Here is a 16,093-nt window from a genome sequence, read left to right on the forward strand (position 1 = left end):
TATATATTTGGTAGCATTTCTGCATATATTACGGTTGGGACAATATACACTTATTAACAAGTATTTGTATTGCGACAAAACATGACAAAAGACGTGAATGGCGGAATGAATAGGATTTATGATAGCTCAAATGAATTGCTGATTATGCAACAAATAGTACTCGTGAGAACCTGTCAGAACCGGCCAGGTATTTCACCAAGAGAAGACTGTGTGGCAATTTTTGGTAAAGTTTCCGCACAGCCCCATACTGTTGTAAAACAAATCTGTTTTCCTAATGGAAATGTATTGTTTTTGTTATTGTTCTCTCTATTCAAGAACTGAATGCATAATGAATTGCTGATTATGTAGTATGGGGCTGTGCGGAAATTTTACCCAATTCTTCTCGACATAATAGACTCACCGTTTATCCTGATTTCCTTGCTGGTAAGTTAAAACGAATAATACAACTATAGTACATATATTAGTCTTATCCTATCTGATACATATATAAATAAGGACATGCTAAATGGAGTGCTCAAAGTCCATTATTATTTCGAGGACAACAAGCGTAACCCGATGTGATTGTTGACTCGTGCGGCAATTAGCCAGAGTATATGAATATACAAGGGCTAAATGACAAACATTTGATTGCATCTCGGTTAGGAAAATCTCAAAGGAGTGACATGTAGAGCTTTGGCCCCGAAAAAAAATCGCAGCATGCATCCTACGGAGGCGCTATATTTCTGTCATCAGTGTAGAGAATGACATTAACGGTTGCGGTCGGTAGGTGTCTATGCGGTTACTGAAACCTATTGATTATAAGTTAAAGGTTCGCCTAATAATTAATACTTCATCTATGCTCGAATTTCAATTACGAAAACAAAATAAATCTTGCCTTGGAATCACTTGGCACGATCTCATCATGGAGGCGCAAGTCTTCGATCGATCGGCGTAGCTTTCTTTGGTTACGGGATCCAGTCTCGACCCCAAAAAGTACCGGTATGTGCTAACGAAAAGTTAGCAGATAGATTCGCGAGGTCTCAAAATATAATCCCGTTGTTGATGCGGTAAATCAAATCGCTCTCGACCGTACACTCCAGGCGGGAAATGCCTCCAGTCGAAAAATAATGGGAAATTGCAAAGATGTCCGTCAAGAATAGCCGAGCTTAACAACGACATTCGGGAACTAGTAAAGGACAATGATTATATAAGTTAACGGTGGATGCCTCAACTTTCAGTCGAAAGAAAGAGCCCAGACAAGGAGCAGTCTCGTGATATAAATTAATGTGAATTCAATTTTTCGTGCCCTCTTGGGTAGTGTATACCTAAAGTTTACTTTCAATCTCTCCTATACACTCTTGGGTATCTTTCCTATACACTCTTGGGTACTGTATACCTGAGGCAGGGGTTTCAATAGAAGGCGGCTACCGGCGATAGACCGCCGGGTACTTCACTCCAACCCGCCGCCTACTTGGAGAGGTTTATATCCGGCAAACACTGAACGCAAGCATGCCTTTCCTGTTGTGACTTTCCTATCGAATTCTTAAATAAACTGGCTTCAGTAATGTAGGAAAAAATCACACATTCACCACAAACACAAGCCTACTCTTTTTCACTTCGTTTACAAACGCTTAACAGTTGACGGCAGAAGAGGAGTTTGCCATTCGCGGGAAAAAAAAAAACAAACGTCATGCTCAGTCTCTCTCTCTTGCTGTGTTAGGCAGTGCTGCTAAATTACAATTTGCCACCGCTCTCTGTTATTTTACCGACCAGGAACTTATTGTACGAATCATAAAGTGTGAAAAATTATAAATTTGTCCACGAAATCTGGTGTTGCGTGGAACAAAAATAACACATAAGTTTCAGTCGCGTATCTTGCGCGGGAGTCTGTGCAGCTGTTACATAAGAATTGCGCGTGACATTGCACATGATCACAAAGCACGCCTTAATAAGGGCTTGCCGGAATGGCGAAGAGGCAAGGCGTCCTCGAAAATTTTTTCTCAAAGAAATCTAAAGGTGAGTTATTATTTACAGTTCAACTTTTCAACAACATTTAGTTTCCAGATATGGAGGTTAATAGAGTGAGAAATTTGCATTTCAAAGAAATAATTGAACCTTAACGACACACAACACGATGTCACGACGACCTTTGTATACAATAAGCTGAATGAAGTCAAAGGCCATTTAGTTTTCCTTTTTGGATGGGAAATTTCATTTCCACCGAATAGACGTCTGGTTATACGATCAACATTTTGATAACAATAGGCTTTTTAAATACTAGTTATACAAAATAACATGGAATAATAAATTTGCTGTCTGATGTTCAGGTCGTCTTTTTAACAAGTCGATTCAATTAAATAAATAATTTGCCATCGTGCCCCTGAAGTTTATGGTTTCACAGACGGTAGAGAGGGATGGAGTTCTTTAAAATAAGTAGATAAATAAAGTCATAAGATCTGTCCCCGTTCACACAGTTCAAAACTCAGGATCTTCAGACTTACCGCCTGTCAGTACAGATGAGATCGAGGTTGAAGGTCAAAGTGTTCAGAATGCAGTGCCGGGTGGTTCTTCTGGTACTGGACAAGTTCCCCAGGCGCAACAACAAAATGATCCGAATAAGAAAAACAGAAACCCAAGCAAGGATAAGTCTTCGAAAATATGGACTGCAGAGCAGGAGTTAAAATTTTTGTCATCATCATTTGATGCTGCTGACGCTAGTGATTCACATAGTTTCCACAGCTGCAAGAATCGGACGTGCAAGACCCTGAGTTCCATGGAGGTCACCCGGCTGAATGAACAGTCCATTGATCGTTTTCAACATCAATGGATAATGGACGACGATCTAACTTACTCCAGTAATACAGGTGTGAACTGGTTGATATACCAGGAGGGACAGGGAATGTTTTGTTTGTTCTGCAGAAAACATGGCACATCAAATAGCCAAAACAAGACCAAGAAGTATAACCTCGAGCCAGCAGTTAGATTTAAACGGAAAGCGGTCGAACATCATGCCAATTCACAACAACACGCAGCAGCCATCACAGCAGAGCTTCTCAGCAGAGTGTCAACTTTTGAAGAAGAAGTGAGTAAAATTGAAGATGCTAAAGATGAAGTTTACTACAAAGCGTTGCTTACTATGTAACGGATTGCGAAAGAGGAAATCTCCAAAAAGAAGTTCACGAGTCTTCTGGAACTTCTTCAGAAAGTAGGTCTTGAAGATATCAAGTATTTCAAACACCGTTCAGCTGGTTCAGTCAGAGAGATGTTTCTTCTCATTGGTAGCGTTTTGAAAGCACAGTTGGTACATGATATATTAAAAGCCAAATGCTTTGGACTTTTAGCAGATGAATTTTTTGATGTGTCTAACAAAGAGTAGCTTGTCACATTTGTTAAATTCGTCCATCCTGAAACTGGCAAAGCAAATACTGCTTTGCCAGCAGCAAGCAATCTGTTGGGGAATTCAAGCTCAGCTGATGCTGAAGCAATAACAAATGCTATTGTTGCACAACAGAGGATGCTGGGATCGATAAAAAGAAGCTTTCAAGTTTTTCCTCAGATGGAGCTTCAGTTATGACAGGGGAAAGAAATGATGTTGGCGCAAGATTGCGAGCTGAAAACAAGGCTTTAATAAATATACACTAACAGTTTAACAACAAAATATGAAGATGCCTTAAAAGAGAACATTTAGAATCGATTTGATGGAAACCTTAAGGTCCTCACCGCCTTTAAGGTCTTTGACCCAACTGCTGTTCCCAAGAGAGGCAAAGCTGGCTTTAAGCGGTATGGCGTGGCAGATGTTGAATTGCTAGGAGACTTCTTCTATCAAGATCAGGAGGATAAGGATTCAAAGAAAGAAGAGCACTTCTGTGAGTGGGCAAAGTTCAAGTACAATCTTTTAGGCCTACAAAGCCAGCTCCCTACAGAGAAAGCACGACCAAACGTAGCCAAGACACCTTGCAAATATAAAACACCAACCGAGTGGTCTATACCCTCTTAGGTGGTGTATACCTGAAGGTTGTTTTGAATCTGTTCTATACCCTCTTGGGTAGTGTATACCTGAGGGTTATTTTAAATTTGTTCTATACCTTCTTGGGTAGTGTATACCTAAGGGTTACTTTTAATCCCTCCTATACCCTCTTGGGTAGTGTATACCTGAGGGTATTTTAATCTCTCCTATACCCTCTTGGGTAGTGTATATCTGAGGGTTATTTTTAATCTGTTCTATGCCCTCTTAGGTAGTGTATACCTCAGGGTTGTTTTTAATCTCTCACATACTCTCTTGGGTAGTGTATACCTAAGGGTTGTTTTTAATCTGTTCTACACCCTCTTGGGAAGTACATACCTGAGAGTTATTTTTTATCTGTTCTGTACCCTCCTGGGTAGTGTATACCTGAGGGTTGTTTTTAATCTCCTACATACCCTCTTGGGTAGTGTATACCTGAGGGTTTTTTTTAATCTTTTCTATACCCTCTTGGGTAGTGTTTACCTGAGGGTTGTTTTTAGTCTTTTCTATACTCTCTTGGGTAGTGTATACCTGAGGGTTGTTTTTAATCTGTTCTATACCCTCTTGGGTAGTGTTTACCTGAGGTTTTTTTTAACCTCTTGCATACTCTCTTGGGTAGTGTATACCTGAGTGTTATTTTTAATCTCTCCCATATGCTCTTGGGTAGTGTATATCTGAGGGTTATTTTTAATCTCTCTTATACCTTCCTGGTTAGTGTTTACCTGAGGGTTAGTTTTAATCTGTTCTATACTCTCTTGGGCAGAGTATACCTGTGGGTTATTTTTAATCTGTTCTATACCCTCTTGGGTAGTGTATACTTGAGGGTTATTTTTAATCTCCTGCATACCCTCTCGGGTAGTGTACACCTGAGGGTTATTTTTAATCTCTTGCATACCCTCTTGGGTAGTGTACACCTGAGGGTTATTTTTAATCTATTCTATACCCTCTTGGGTAGCGTACACCTGAGGGTTATTTTTAATCTCTCTTATACCTTCGTGGTTAGTGTATACCTGAGAGTTACTTTTAATCTCTCCAATACCCTCTTGAGTAGTGTATACCTGAGGGTTATTTTTAATCTCTTATATATACCCTTCTGGGTAGTGTATACCCGAGTGTTAATTTTAACGTCTTCTTTACCCTCCATACACGGCAGACGCGTAAGACGATATTTATACATGTGAATTTGTTCACAATGACCTAAAGTGCGATAATGGTGTTTCAGACCAGCTTCTCCCCTGTTATAGTCGATTTTTGCCAGAGTGATGTCTTCGGTAAAGCTTGAAATGCCGTTCCAAAACCTTCGCACATAAAAGGTCATTGTAATTATAGTTGCATTGCGCTGAAGCTTATAGACCGAACGGGGAGACCCTCTGTTAAAAGCGATGTTTATTCTCTAGATGATGTAATCAACACAGTTTCTGGACTTTAAGAGTTCAAAACCATGACCTGTGTAAAGAAGGGTTTGTCGGAGTTAGCCTTAAATTGTCCTAGGTCTTCGATCATGGAGGCGAAAGCAGCTTTACCGGTACCGCTTTGTAGACTATTTTCGAGTTTCTTCTTTTTACGTGTTCTAAAGTCTTCCTGTTTTATGTTTATGTAACATTTGGTCAGGACTACTTGTGGACCTTGTGTTAACGATTTACTGTTGTCTTCTTGAAGACATCTATTTTCTCTACAGAGAAAATAAACTTAGCGTACCGCCCCTTAGGTTTTTTCGAATTAGACCCGTAGAGGCGTTTCTCTGGACTCTTGTTTCTGGAAAATGAGCGAACAAAGTAGAGTTGTGTCTTGAAAATGATTAGAAATATAATCATCGGAAGTTACGGTTGTTTCCATTTTATTCGAGGGGAGCTTTATTAACTTTTTTAGAGCGATTATCGGATGTCCTGGAATGTTCAGCGAACACCTTGATGTAGTCAGCCAAAGAGATCATTCCGTCACTTATTATCCTAAACACAGGTCTAAATATGACTTATTCCACATATGCTTTTGGTGACTTGAAAATTTAGCCCTATGATTAATTTCGAAAAACTTGCAAATTTTTACCTGATTATCTCTTGCCGCATTGACAGTCTGTAGGTTACCCTCAATCAATGTAGAAACAAAAGACAATTCACTACGACTTTCTTTGTCTGAATAGGTTGGAATATGCTCCGGTTGCTATCAAGTAAAATTTGCCGGACTTTGAGTTCGTCTCAAGATAGAACAACACAAATACACAAGGAAATTTTTACAGTAACTTTATAACCATCCTTTTGTCTTATAAAAGCTTGAAGCTCAGTAGATTTTGTCATATCGGTCATTGTTAAAACTGTCTTTGTTTTGATGCTACTTTTCGACATAGGAAAAATATGTCGGACAAAAATATTCACCAAAAAATAAATATTTCTCTGCCAGCTTCAATAACGACGAGGGATTAAGTTTAGATGATAAAACAAAGGATCATGTTCACAGAAATACCGTAGGTCTAGTACGTTCGTTACATGAGGTCACACAACTCGGGTAATATCCACGGTGAAAATTTGCATATTTGAGCGGTCGAACAAAAAAAATTATTTCTCGAAAACTAAAATAAATTTTTACAAAAAAAGCTACTCCACAGTTATTAGAACATATTGGGCTACAAAATGTGAAAGTAGGAGTGAAAACAAATTTGGGTGACTTCCCGCTGTTTGTTTGACGCATGCTGACATTAGCTCCTAAGTGCTTTGCGCTCGTGAGTTTTGATTTTTTTCTCAACAAAGGGCTCCTTACAGGAAGAAATCATGGGTATCACTGTTGATGATGTCATGGAAAAGATAGGCAGTTACAACCGATTTCAGTACAGGCTTTTGCTGATCTGCGGTTTCATCAAGACCTGGTCTGATGGTCTCCAGATGATGCTTCCAACCTTTCTCAGCGTTGAACCGCCGTGGCGTTGTAAAGCAAACAGTTCTGCGTGTAATCTGACCGGAATTTTCAAGCCAGGAGACGAAAATTACAGCTACCGTTGTTCCATTCCTCGGGATGATTGGGAATTTGACACTAGCGATTTTACCTCCACCGTGGCTGAGGTACGAGCAATAAACTCAGTTTGAATTCAGCGTCACTCCCCACGGTTTTCCCGCGCTCGTGCAGAGGATTTTGGTTCTGTTTCCCTGATCCATCTCTAAGATTCTGTGTTGTTCTTATTGGCCCCCCCCCCCCCCCTTATTGGCAGTTAATTGGCAGTCAAGTTTCTAAACTTCTCGGCCCCTTTCTACTACGTTGGTGACGACTGATTCCACTGATAAGTTATTAGTTTTTAGAAGGAATTAACACTTCACTCATTTTCATTACATGCGAAAAAAGACAAATGAGCTCATACACTAAATCACTTAAATCATTTCGATTTTCTCTCAGTGGGACCTAGTTTGTAGCGTATCAGCATTATCGGTCCTGACCAAAGCACTTATGTTCTTGGGTTATATGATCGGAGTTCTCTTTGGAGGCGTTTTATCAGACAAATTCGGACGCAAACCCATTGTTTATTGGCTTACAGTCCTAACGAACGTGTTCGCCTTAGCTGCTGCTTTCATTAAAATCTACTGGCTCTATGTGCTCTGCAGAGTGCTGATTGGTATAGGCGTAGGTAAGTGATTATTCGCCGTATATCCAAGGTAAAAGGAGGTAAACGATACGACTAATAACCCATCAGATAAATAACTTGGCCTTAATTAACCCAAAGGAAATAAAACGACCGCCTCTGTATTTCTGAACTTTTCTCGCATTTTTGAACGAAGACGGCCATAGTTATCAATCTAAATATAATCACGCGAGAACCCGCGGAAGGATGTTTAATAATTACATAACAACTGAAAAACTTTCTATCTGTGAATTTGGAAAAGAAAGGTAACAGATTTAGAGTCCTTGATAAAATGCCGAGGATCTTTTTTATCATAAACTGATTTTCCATTGGCATTCATACCGCTTTCAGACGAAATAATACAAGAAAAAGAAAAAAAAACCAAATGAAGATTATAACAACGGAGCTTTGGATATTATTCTCAACAGGTAGTTCAGCTCTGGCGATGTATGTGCTCGTGTTTGAGTACGTTGGCAAGCGTCATCGTCACGTGATCGGAACCACTTTATTTTACTTCTGGATTCTGTCGCTAATGGTTCTGGCTTTATTTGCTTGGCTGATAAGGGACTGGCGCACACTTGCTATGGCCGCGGCTATACCAGGACTCTTAACGATTTTCTTCTGGTGGTAAGCAAGAACATTGTATCATGATATCGACCGAACCTAATAGGGACTAACCTCGCTGTCTATGATGCAGAGCTTGCGGTAAAACCTTCATGACTGTTTAAAATCGAAATTTCCTATGTAGCTGCTATTTACCTTCTCATGCATCAGTTAAGATAATAACATGGGGATACCTGTACAGCTTTAATTAAACCCTTTAACGATTGAGACTGTTTCAATTCTCGTTGCTTATTCGCTGGATGACGTAATCAAGTCGGGAGGAGTAGCATGGGAACCACTTCCGGGAATTGAAAGCGCGGATCCAGAGATTTCTGACGGGAGGTTCGCACTTTGATTAAGAAAACAAATTTATTATTACAATTTTTTTTTTTTTTGCAATGGAGCCCAAATAAGCTACGAAATACTTCAAGATAGGTAAATACTTCAAGCTAAGTAATAATATGCGATCCTGTCGTTGGGAGAAGTTTGGTTTCAGCCAGGTGGTAAAATACCCTCATTTCCGATGAGAGGGTAGGGGGGAAAGTGTGTTTAACCCCTTAGACCCTCGCCGTGGATCCTTCACTGGTCGGAATGGATAAATGTGTCATGAACATCTTCATGGCATAGGCACATTTATGAAAAAAAATATGAAGAAAATAGATAATTACTCAACTTATTTCGATACAAGATTCTATAGAAAAGAAATATCTTGTGGTTGATCCTGCTTAGCTCTCTAACTTCTGTTACGCACAACCGTTAACCTTAGGTTTCTGCCAGAGTCACCTCGCTGGCTCTTGGCGCATAACAGACCCAAAGAGGCCAGGGAAAATCTTCAAAAAGTTGCTGACTTTAATCGAAAACAGATGCCTGAAGGTGACCTAGAACAGACAGAAGCCAACTTAACCCAGAGACAGGGAGATGTCCGGGACCTTTTCAGCTCAATGGCTATGACAAAAAGAACTCTGATATTATGGTTTGCCTGGTGAGTCTGTAGGACGTCAAATGTCGGAACATTGCTTCTCACAGAAATTTCCTCGTCGAGACTGCCTAAAACTATTGCAATTAACATTTTGTCACATGTTGATGCTCAATCTGCGCCAGCTAAAACTGATTCACATTATTTCCATAGGATGGTCATAGCGTTGGTTTACTACGCTGTTTCATTCAGTGCAGGAGATTATGGTGGCAACCGTTACCTGGTTTTCTTCTTGACCAGCCTCATTGAAATTCCGTCCAATTGGACTTGCATTAAACTGAACCACAGGTAGGAGGGGGGTAGAGAAGGGAGGTTTTTATCCACCTTATTACGTTGACTGATTATCTTTCAAGCGTACAAGACTACTCAGACAGGAATTCGTGTCCTCTCAGAACATGGGTAAATGTGAAATAAGTATCATTATCTTACATTAGACTTACTATGAAAACTCTGATTGGTCGAGAACATGTGGTAGCGTGTGAAATTGACATGGCAACCCATAATGCTTATCATGTCGAGTTCAGAGTCTGCCTGGTTTCCAAGCCTCTCGTCCGTGTAGTGTTCTCAAACTTTTGCAAACTCAGAGAAAAGTCTATCCGTGTGCAGATTGCTCAAATAAGTGTATAATACAACATTTATCGAATTTCGTTTTTACATGATATCATGAATTATCAAACCACGTATCTGAGTTATCTGCTATAGCATTCGGCTTTGACAGATAACTCAAATCTCCACAGTGATAATTCATGATATCGTACTCAAAGTCATCCAATAATTTTTTATCATTTGGTTCTCAACCACAGTCAACCCATGCCTGACGATAGAATAAACTTTTTTTGTTCAGTTTTTGCAAAGTGGCGACAATAGCTGGAGAGGGAAAAGTCCCATGCTCCTAGCAAAAAGGGAAGGAAGGCTCGATTCGGGTTGCGACTCGTTCCGAACCTAGCAGTACGGTTGACCTTTTTTTTTCTTTGAACCAACAAAACGTAAATAAGGAATATCTAAAACTTGTGAGAAGTCATTTTTCTCTTTACGTTTTTTCGTTCGGAGTATTGGGCAATTCAAGCCGTTAGTATGATTCCTCTAAATGAACATTTGTTACAGGATTGGCCGGAAGAAAAGCACAGTTATTGGAGTGGTGGTGTCTTTCTTTGCTTCTTTGATTGCAGTCTTTTTCCAGAGAGATCTGAAGAACACCGGTAAACCTCTCTTTACGTCATTGTCAGTTATTGTAGCGCCGGTTCTGTTGTTGGGGTCACAAAAATTGCAATTACGTTAAGGGAAACAAAAAATGAATGCAGCTAGACTCAGCCATCAGTGCTTAGACAAAGAATCACTGGTTAATGTATCGACATAATAAAAGTTAGTTGTAAACAAACTAATCCGAAAAAGGGGAACTAATGATCATTACATTACCAAATTAAAGCAAGTACCATCTTGAATTATTTAGGATGTCGGCTGCAAAATACTTTTTTTAATATCATTGCTCTGTTTTTCAGGTTTCATGGTGGCAAACATAATTATGTCACAAGGGGTGGCGAAGTTCTTTATCAACATGTCGTTCAGTTCAATCTATGTCTACTCAAGCGAGCTCTTCCCGACCGTTGTCAGGTATTTTTTTATTTCAAACTTTTCTGCATTATGCCATTTTCCTAAGGCAAGAAATAAACGTAACCACACGCACTGCTTCGTTCTCAGCAATTTGAATATGGATCTTCCACCTTCCTGCCCACCAACTCAACTCAATCATCTTTTTCGTGTCTTTTTTCATGATTGACAACAAGTGAATCTATAAGCGACTAATGGACTGTCTGTCTGACTGACTCGCTGACCAGCTTGCTTACAGACTGGCTGAATTACTGACTGACCTATTGGTCATCAACGACCAACTGATTGACTGACTGTGTTACTGACTGACTCACCGTCTTACTGACCGACTAACCGACTGATTAAATTACTCTCTTGCTGACTTACTCGCTCTCTTACTGACTGACTGTCTCCCTGAAAGACTGTCTTACTGACTGACTATCTTACTGACTGATTGACTGACTGACTATCTCACTGACTGATTCACTGCACGACTTTCATGATGATTGACTATTTCAGCGACTTACTTGCTGAAAAATAGACAAATTTTAATGGCTAAATGACTGACTGACTGAATGACGATTGACGAACCGACGGACTGACGGACCAACGAACGCAACCGGCGGACTGACAGACCGATGGACGGATTGACGACTGACGGACTGACGGACTTGGACTGACGGAGTGACAGGTGAATGGCTCACGGACAGAAATTTATTATGACTGACCGATCATGTCTGACTACTTAAATCGCTCTGACTCACTAAAATGACCTATTACCTGACTTATTCACTGGCCTACTGACTGACTGGTTGGATGATTAACCCAACTTCTTCGGGAAGGAATAATTTTGTGCCTCTTACAATTCTCTTAAAAGACCGTCTAAAGAAAAGTGGCTTGGGTATGGTACGCATTACTTAACTTCTCGTCCAATTCTCCTTATGCCTTAGGAATGTTGGAATGGGAACCTCGTCTGCAGCAGCTCGTATTGGATCCATGTCGGCGCCTTACGTTGTTTGGCTGGTATGTAACTTGATTCAAATCAATTTTATTGTTGGGGGCAAAAATATCGTCGATAGGAAATAAAGGACCTTTACACATTTTTGTGAGATTTTTCAGTATGCAAAAAATCCTACCGCACAGTCCCCTCGACAAGTTCTCCATCAGTAGAATTCAGTGACAAATTCACTTTGATTATGGAAAAGGGCGGTAAATCCAGATCATCTTGCCGTACTCCTATGTGGTAGTGATCGCTGCGATTTTCACTAGCTTGTGCTCATCGTTAAGCAGAGATATGTACCAATTCCTGTGTCAAGGAAAACTTCTCGGATCGAGCTCAAACGTAAAACCCGCCAACTTCGTTTTTATTCTATCAATAGATGCGTATTCACATTCTCTTGCCATACTCCATCGTGGCAGTGCTTGCTTTCGTCTGCGCGGGTCTGTGCTTCTTGCTGCCAGAAACAAAGGGTACAGCGACTCTAGAAACTATGGATTCTGTCAACAACAATCTCTCAGAGCAGACAGACAAAGAGCAGCTTCCAGTTGAGCCAAGCAAAGAGAAAGAAGAATTGGGAGAGTTACTACTAAATCAAGCCTTACTTGCATAAAAAAAGTATTTTCTCTAAATGATTGCCACCATGATGGAAACTTCATGTTATAATTTTTCTTTTTCGATTTTTATAAATTGTCTTAGCATCCATTAGGAGGAAGAAATAAAGTCTTCCCCATAATCCATCTTAAAAAATACAAGCCCAGTCATTAAGGTGTGTCAGAGAGGTCATTTACATCTCAGTTGTTCTATGTTAGATTCAAATATTCATGCGACAATATGGCGTTTGAAATCAAGGAAAGCGAAGCTAGGGTAGCCCCCAGCTTCCTAATTCCTCTCAATTCACTCTCGGCTATTAAATAATTTCGACCCCCTTCCCCTCCATCTTTGAAGTTTTGTTCCTCTGTCCCAGGTCTCGGTTTGCTAGATATTGACATGAGTTGATTTTCCCTTTATGGCTCAATTCTAAAATCTATTTTATAATTGTGCCCCATTTTGCAGTTTTTTATTCTCTATTAACCCTTTAAACCCTAAGAGTGACTAACATCTAATTTCTTTTTACAGTAATACTGCTGTGTCATTCATTCAGATGATGAGAATATAGGGAAAATATCGTTAATTAACCTAAGGAGCTTTGATTGTTAAACGAATTCTCCTTGTCAGTATTAGCAGAAATGCCCAGAGAAGAGTACAGAGAATATGGATACTGATGTTAGGGTATAAAGGTTATGTATTTCAGCTATAGGGTAAAGTATCTGGAAAGTGTGCGATGCTTAACTCACCACACTGAGAACAGGCAGCTGAGAAAACAAACTTAGAGCCTCGTTAGAATATTGACGTAAATAAATAACATAAGTGAGGTAATTGGTATGATCTTAGGGTTATGTTAAGTATGTTTGAATAAGGGAAAGGGTAAATTTGCACGTTATTTTGAGACTCACTTGATACAGTAAAAGTGTTTCGAGTTTCCGCGTTTCTATGGTGAAACTATCTCGAATTCTCCTCACCGCCCTTGTGTTTATATGGGGCTGCATCCACAAAGAATAAGTCCTCCACTGCTTAAGTAATATCATAGTTGGGCAATGATTTTGTTTCTGAGTTAAATTTGTAACAATTGAAGCTCAAACAAAACAACGCTCTAGGTAGATACACGTGCGAATAAAATAGTTAGGAATCCTATTATTCAATAAAAACACTGTAATACTCTTAGCAAATTTGGTTTGATTTGTAGAGCAGACACTTGCTATATTCGGAAGTATATGACCATAACTTCCCACCGGGCAGTCTAATGAAATGAGAGGTTTCCAAATATATTCACTTTACGTTAATGTTTACTAATTTAGTACTACTAGTACGGAATCAAAGGAAATCTGAATCCCTAAGCGCCTAAGAAACACCACATGAGGGACCCAGGAATTCATGTTGTCTTAAAAAAAGAAAGTTGTACCTTTCTGAAGTTTGTATTATATCAAAAGTCCATCATAAGAAGATAAAACGACTAACATGTTTTGATACTCTGAATAACCCTAGGCTATTATGTTTCTTTTGTTTTCTTGGCTTTGTTAGAACCTGGTAGTCAAGTGTAACACAAACGTTTCACTTATACCGGATTTTTCTATTGTTTTCCCTAAAGAGGGGGAGACAAAAAACGGCTTCAAATATTTGGTCGAAGAATGTGTTGGTGATTACAGAGGAACCAATAACTGACCTGTTGTACGTAGCAATAGCTATGTGACAACCCTTTTTCTTTTTTCCAGAAACATGTACCTGGGAAAGGAATCTTTAACGTTTTCCATTGTCGGTTTGAGGAACAAGGAGAGTCACTATCAGTTGAATTTATTTGTTCTCATCTTGATATTTGTTTCTGTTTTTTTTTTAACCGCAAAGAAGTGCACGCGCAGTACAAGGGAACTTGTAAACCAACGACAATGTCAACGATTCGCTCGCACTTCTCCTCGTTACTAGTAAGGTTTCTTAGGTTCGCGATGTTCACTCACTGTTCCGCTTTGGTAGTCAAAACGCTACTTAAATAAACTTTGTGAAACGAACAAGTATTATGTATACAGTATTTACAGTATCATAATAGTAACTGTCGGTCTGAGCTTAGATGCTATTATAAGGACTCGAGCCATAGTTGGCAGTTTCCTTTTTTCGTCATTAATTTTTTCTTTTATTTTTTTGCTTTCATTGACAGCTTCCATTTTGCTGATACCATCTCTAAAGCTTTGGGAATACCAAAGTGGCGCCTTTTCATGATTAGCACAGAGAAAGCCAATAGTTCCGGGTGCATGAAAGTCAAGTTTGCAATAATCGGCAATGGTACCTGAACCATACTCTTGTGACCTATAATGGAACGCGTTGGCCCAATCCTTAGGGAAGGGTCTTAATGGGGTTAACCGTTAGCCGTGAAACGACCAAACAATTTAGCCAATAGGCGTAAAAATTGACGAATTTTAGCTGTTAGACGTAAAAAAAGCTAACCGTAAAAGGTTTCGTTTCACTCTAGGTTAACCGTACCCGTAAAATGATCAAAATTTTAACCGGTAGCAGTAAAAGTCATCACTCCATTGAGACCTAATTGGAACCCAGTTTTAGTTAGACATACAACAGTCCTACTGATCAGATAAACTTGAGTTAACCAATTACTAGATTCGTGAACGGGACAATGAGCGCAATGCTAGACGAGTTTACTTGATAATTTCGGAAAGGTTTTCGATGAGTCGTTAGGCCAAGACAAAACCCCACGTCATACTAGCCACGAGGTGTTTTGCACAAGTATTTAACATTTTTCTCAGTTATTGTCTAAATTATAGAGGGGTATTTTTACTTGAAAGCATAATGCTATTTGTTGCTTTGTGTTGCGGAACCCAAGATGTGTTTCGGCAGTAATGTGCCTTTATAGGCTCGAAGGATTTGACCTTGTGTCAGAGACAAAAAGTTTCCACGGCTGCCGACTAACTTCATAAATCGGATTCGTTTATTTGCTGACTGAACTTTCGGCTTTGTGTTTAGCTTTAGAAAAATTTTTAAACTTATCAACAGCTTTGGCAAGTAGCTTTGGCATTGAAGCATTATAATTCTTCTTTTCCTGATATGAAAAAGCTTTAGCAACCTCGAACTAAACGCTTGTTGTTGAAAAACATCGCGTATAACGTAAATCTATACCTCGAGCAAGGCCAGGTGTAATTACTGTGCAGGACGCACTGGCATACCTCCTTAACTAGATATCTAAAGTATTCTTCGTTTTCACATTGAGACTTGAAAATATACAGTCGCTGTCGAAATTTTCGAAAGCGGTGATTTCAGATCAGTTGTGGTTGACTTCAACAGCATCACGTGCACCCATTAGCCCCAGGAATCGTTGGGATTACCTCCAAACTTTCAGCCTGAGTTCACCCCTGCACCACTTTGAGGCACCTCCCAAGAGGCGGGGATGTATACATCCCTAGGTGCTCCGATTTCGCAGGAGAATGTTTGAATAATGCTAGGATTAAAAATATGCAAATCCACGTAGCATTTGTTGAAGAACCTTTTATGAAATTTTCATACAACCACCTAAGATATTTAACTAAAGATCTGCTGGTCAACGGCAGTTTAAACGATCAGTTGATTAAAGATTTAAGGATTGCTTTTACGTGCAACCAGTGGGAAAAATTTACGTCAGTTTGTTGACGTCTTCTCCGAAATAGCTGAAGGTTTAGATAAGCAGTACGATTGACACTAGATTATTAGTGAATACCTTTTGAGAATGATCGTTATTTTTTGGTATTTCTTTACAGCGAATCAAGT

At 39.5% G+C, this 16,093-nt stretch overlaps 1 protein-coding gene and 1 long non-coding RNA gene across 3 annotated transcripts in view; both read left to right on the forward strand.

The window, feature by feature from the left end:
* Window positions 1-282: 282 nt before the first annotated feature.
* LOC113682862 (organic cation transporter protein) lies at window positions 283-12,503 on the forward strand. Of its 2 annotated transcripts, none has more exons than XM_089196128.1 (10): window positions 283-423; window positions 6,727-7,035; window positions 7,364-7,592; window positions 8,015-8,213; window positions 8,956-9,171; window positions 9,319-9,453; window positions 10,270-10,364; window positions 10,665-10,776; window positions 11,703-11,775; window positions 12,132-12,503. In XM_089196128.1, exons 2-10 carry the CDS (start codon window positions 6,748-6,750, stop codon window positions 12,360-12,362), a joined length of 1,578 nt encoding a protein of 525 aa, XP_089052254.1. In that variant the 5' UTR covers window positions 283-423; window positions 6,727-6,747; the 3' UTR covers window positions 12,363-12,503. The 2 variants fall into 2 exon arrangements, with proteins under 2 accessions (XP_089052254.1, XP_089052255.1); XM_089196129.1 differs by having other exon boundaries at window positions 285-423; window positions 6,739-7,035.
* A 1,917-nt stretch (window positions 12,504-14,420) lies between these two features.
* LOC149050184 (uncharacterized) overlaps window positions 14,421-16,093 on the forward strand; it is a 2,257-nt gene continuing 584 nt past the window's right edge. The window contains exons 1-2 of the long non-coding RNA XR_016183591.1: window positions 14,421-14,623; window positions 16,084-16,093. The exon at window positions 16,084-16,093 is cut by the window's right edge and continues 83 nt beyond it. This is a non-coding gene — a long non-coding RNA (uncharacterized LOC149050184). The remainder of the gene's footprint in view (window positions 14,624-16,083) is intronic.

Source organism: Pocillopora damicornis, chromosome 2 (genome assembly GCF_964200805.1).
Source record: "Pocillopora damicornis chromosome 2, jaPocDami1.2, whole genome shotgun sequence".
Classification (NCBI taxonomy): Eukaryota; Metazoa; Cnidaria; class Anthozoa; order Scleractinia; family Pocilloporidae; genus Pocillopora; species Pocillopora damicornis.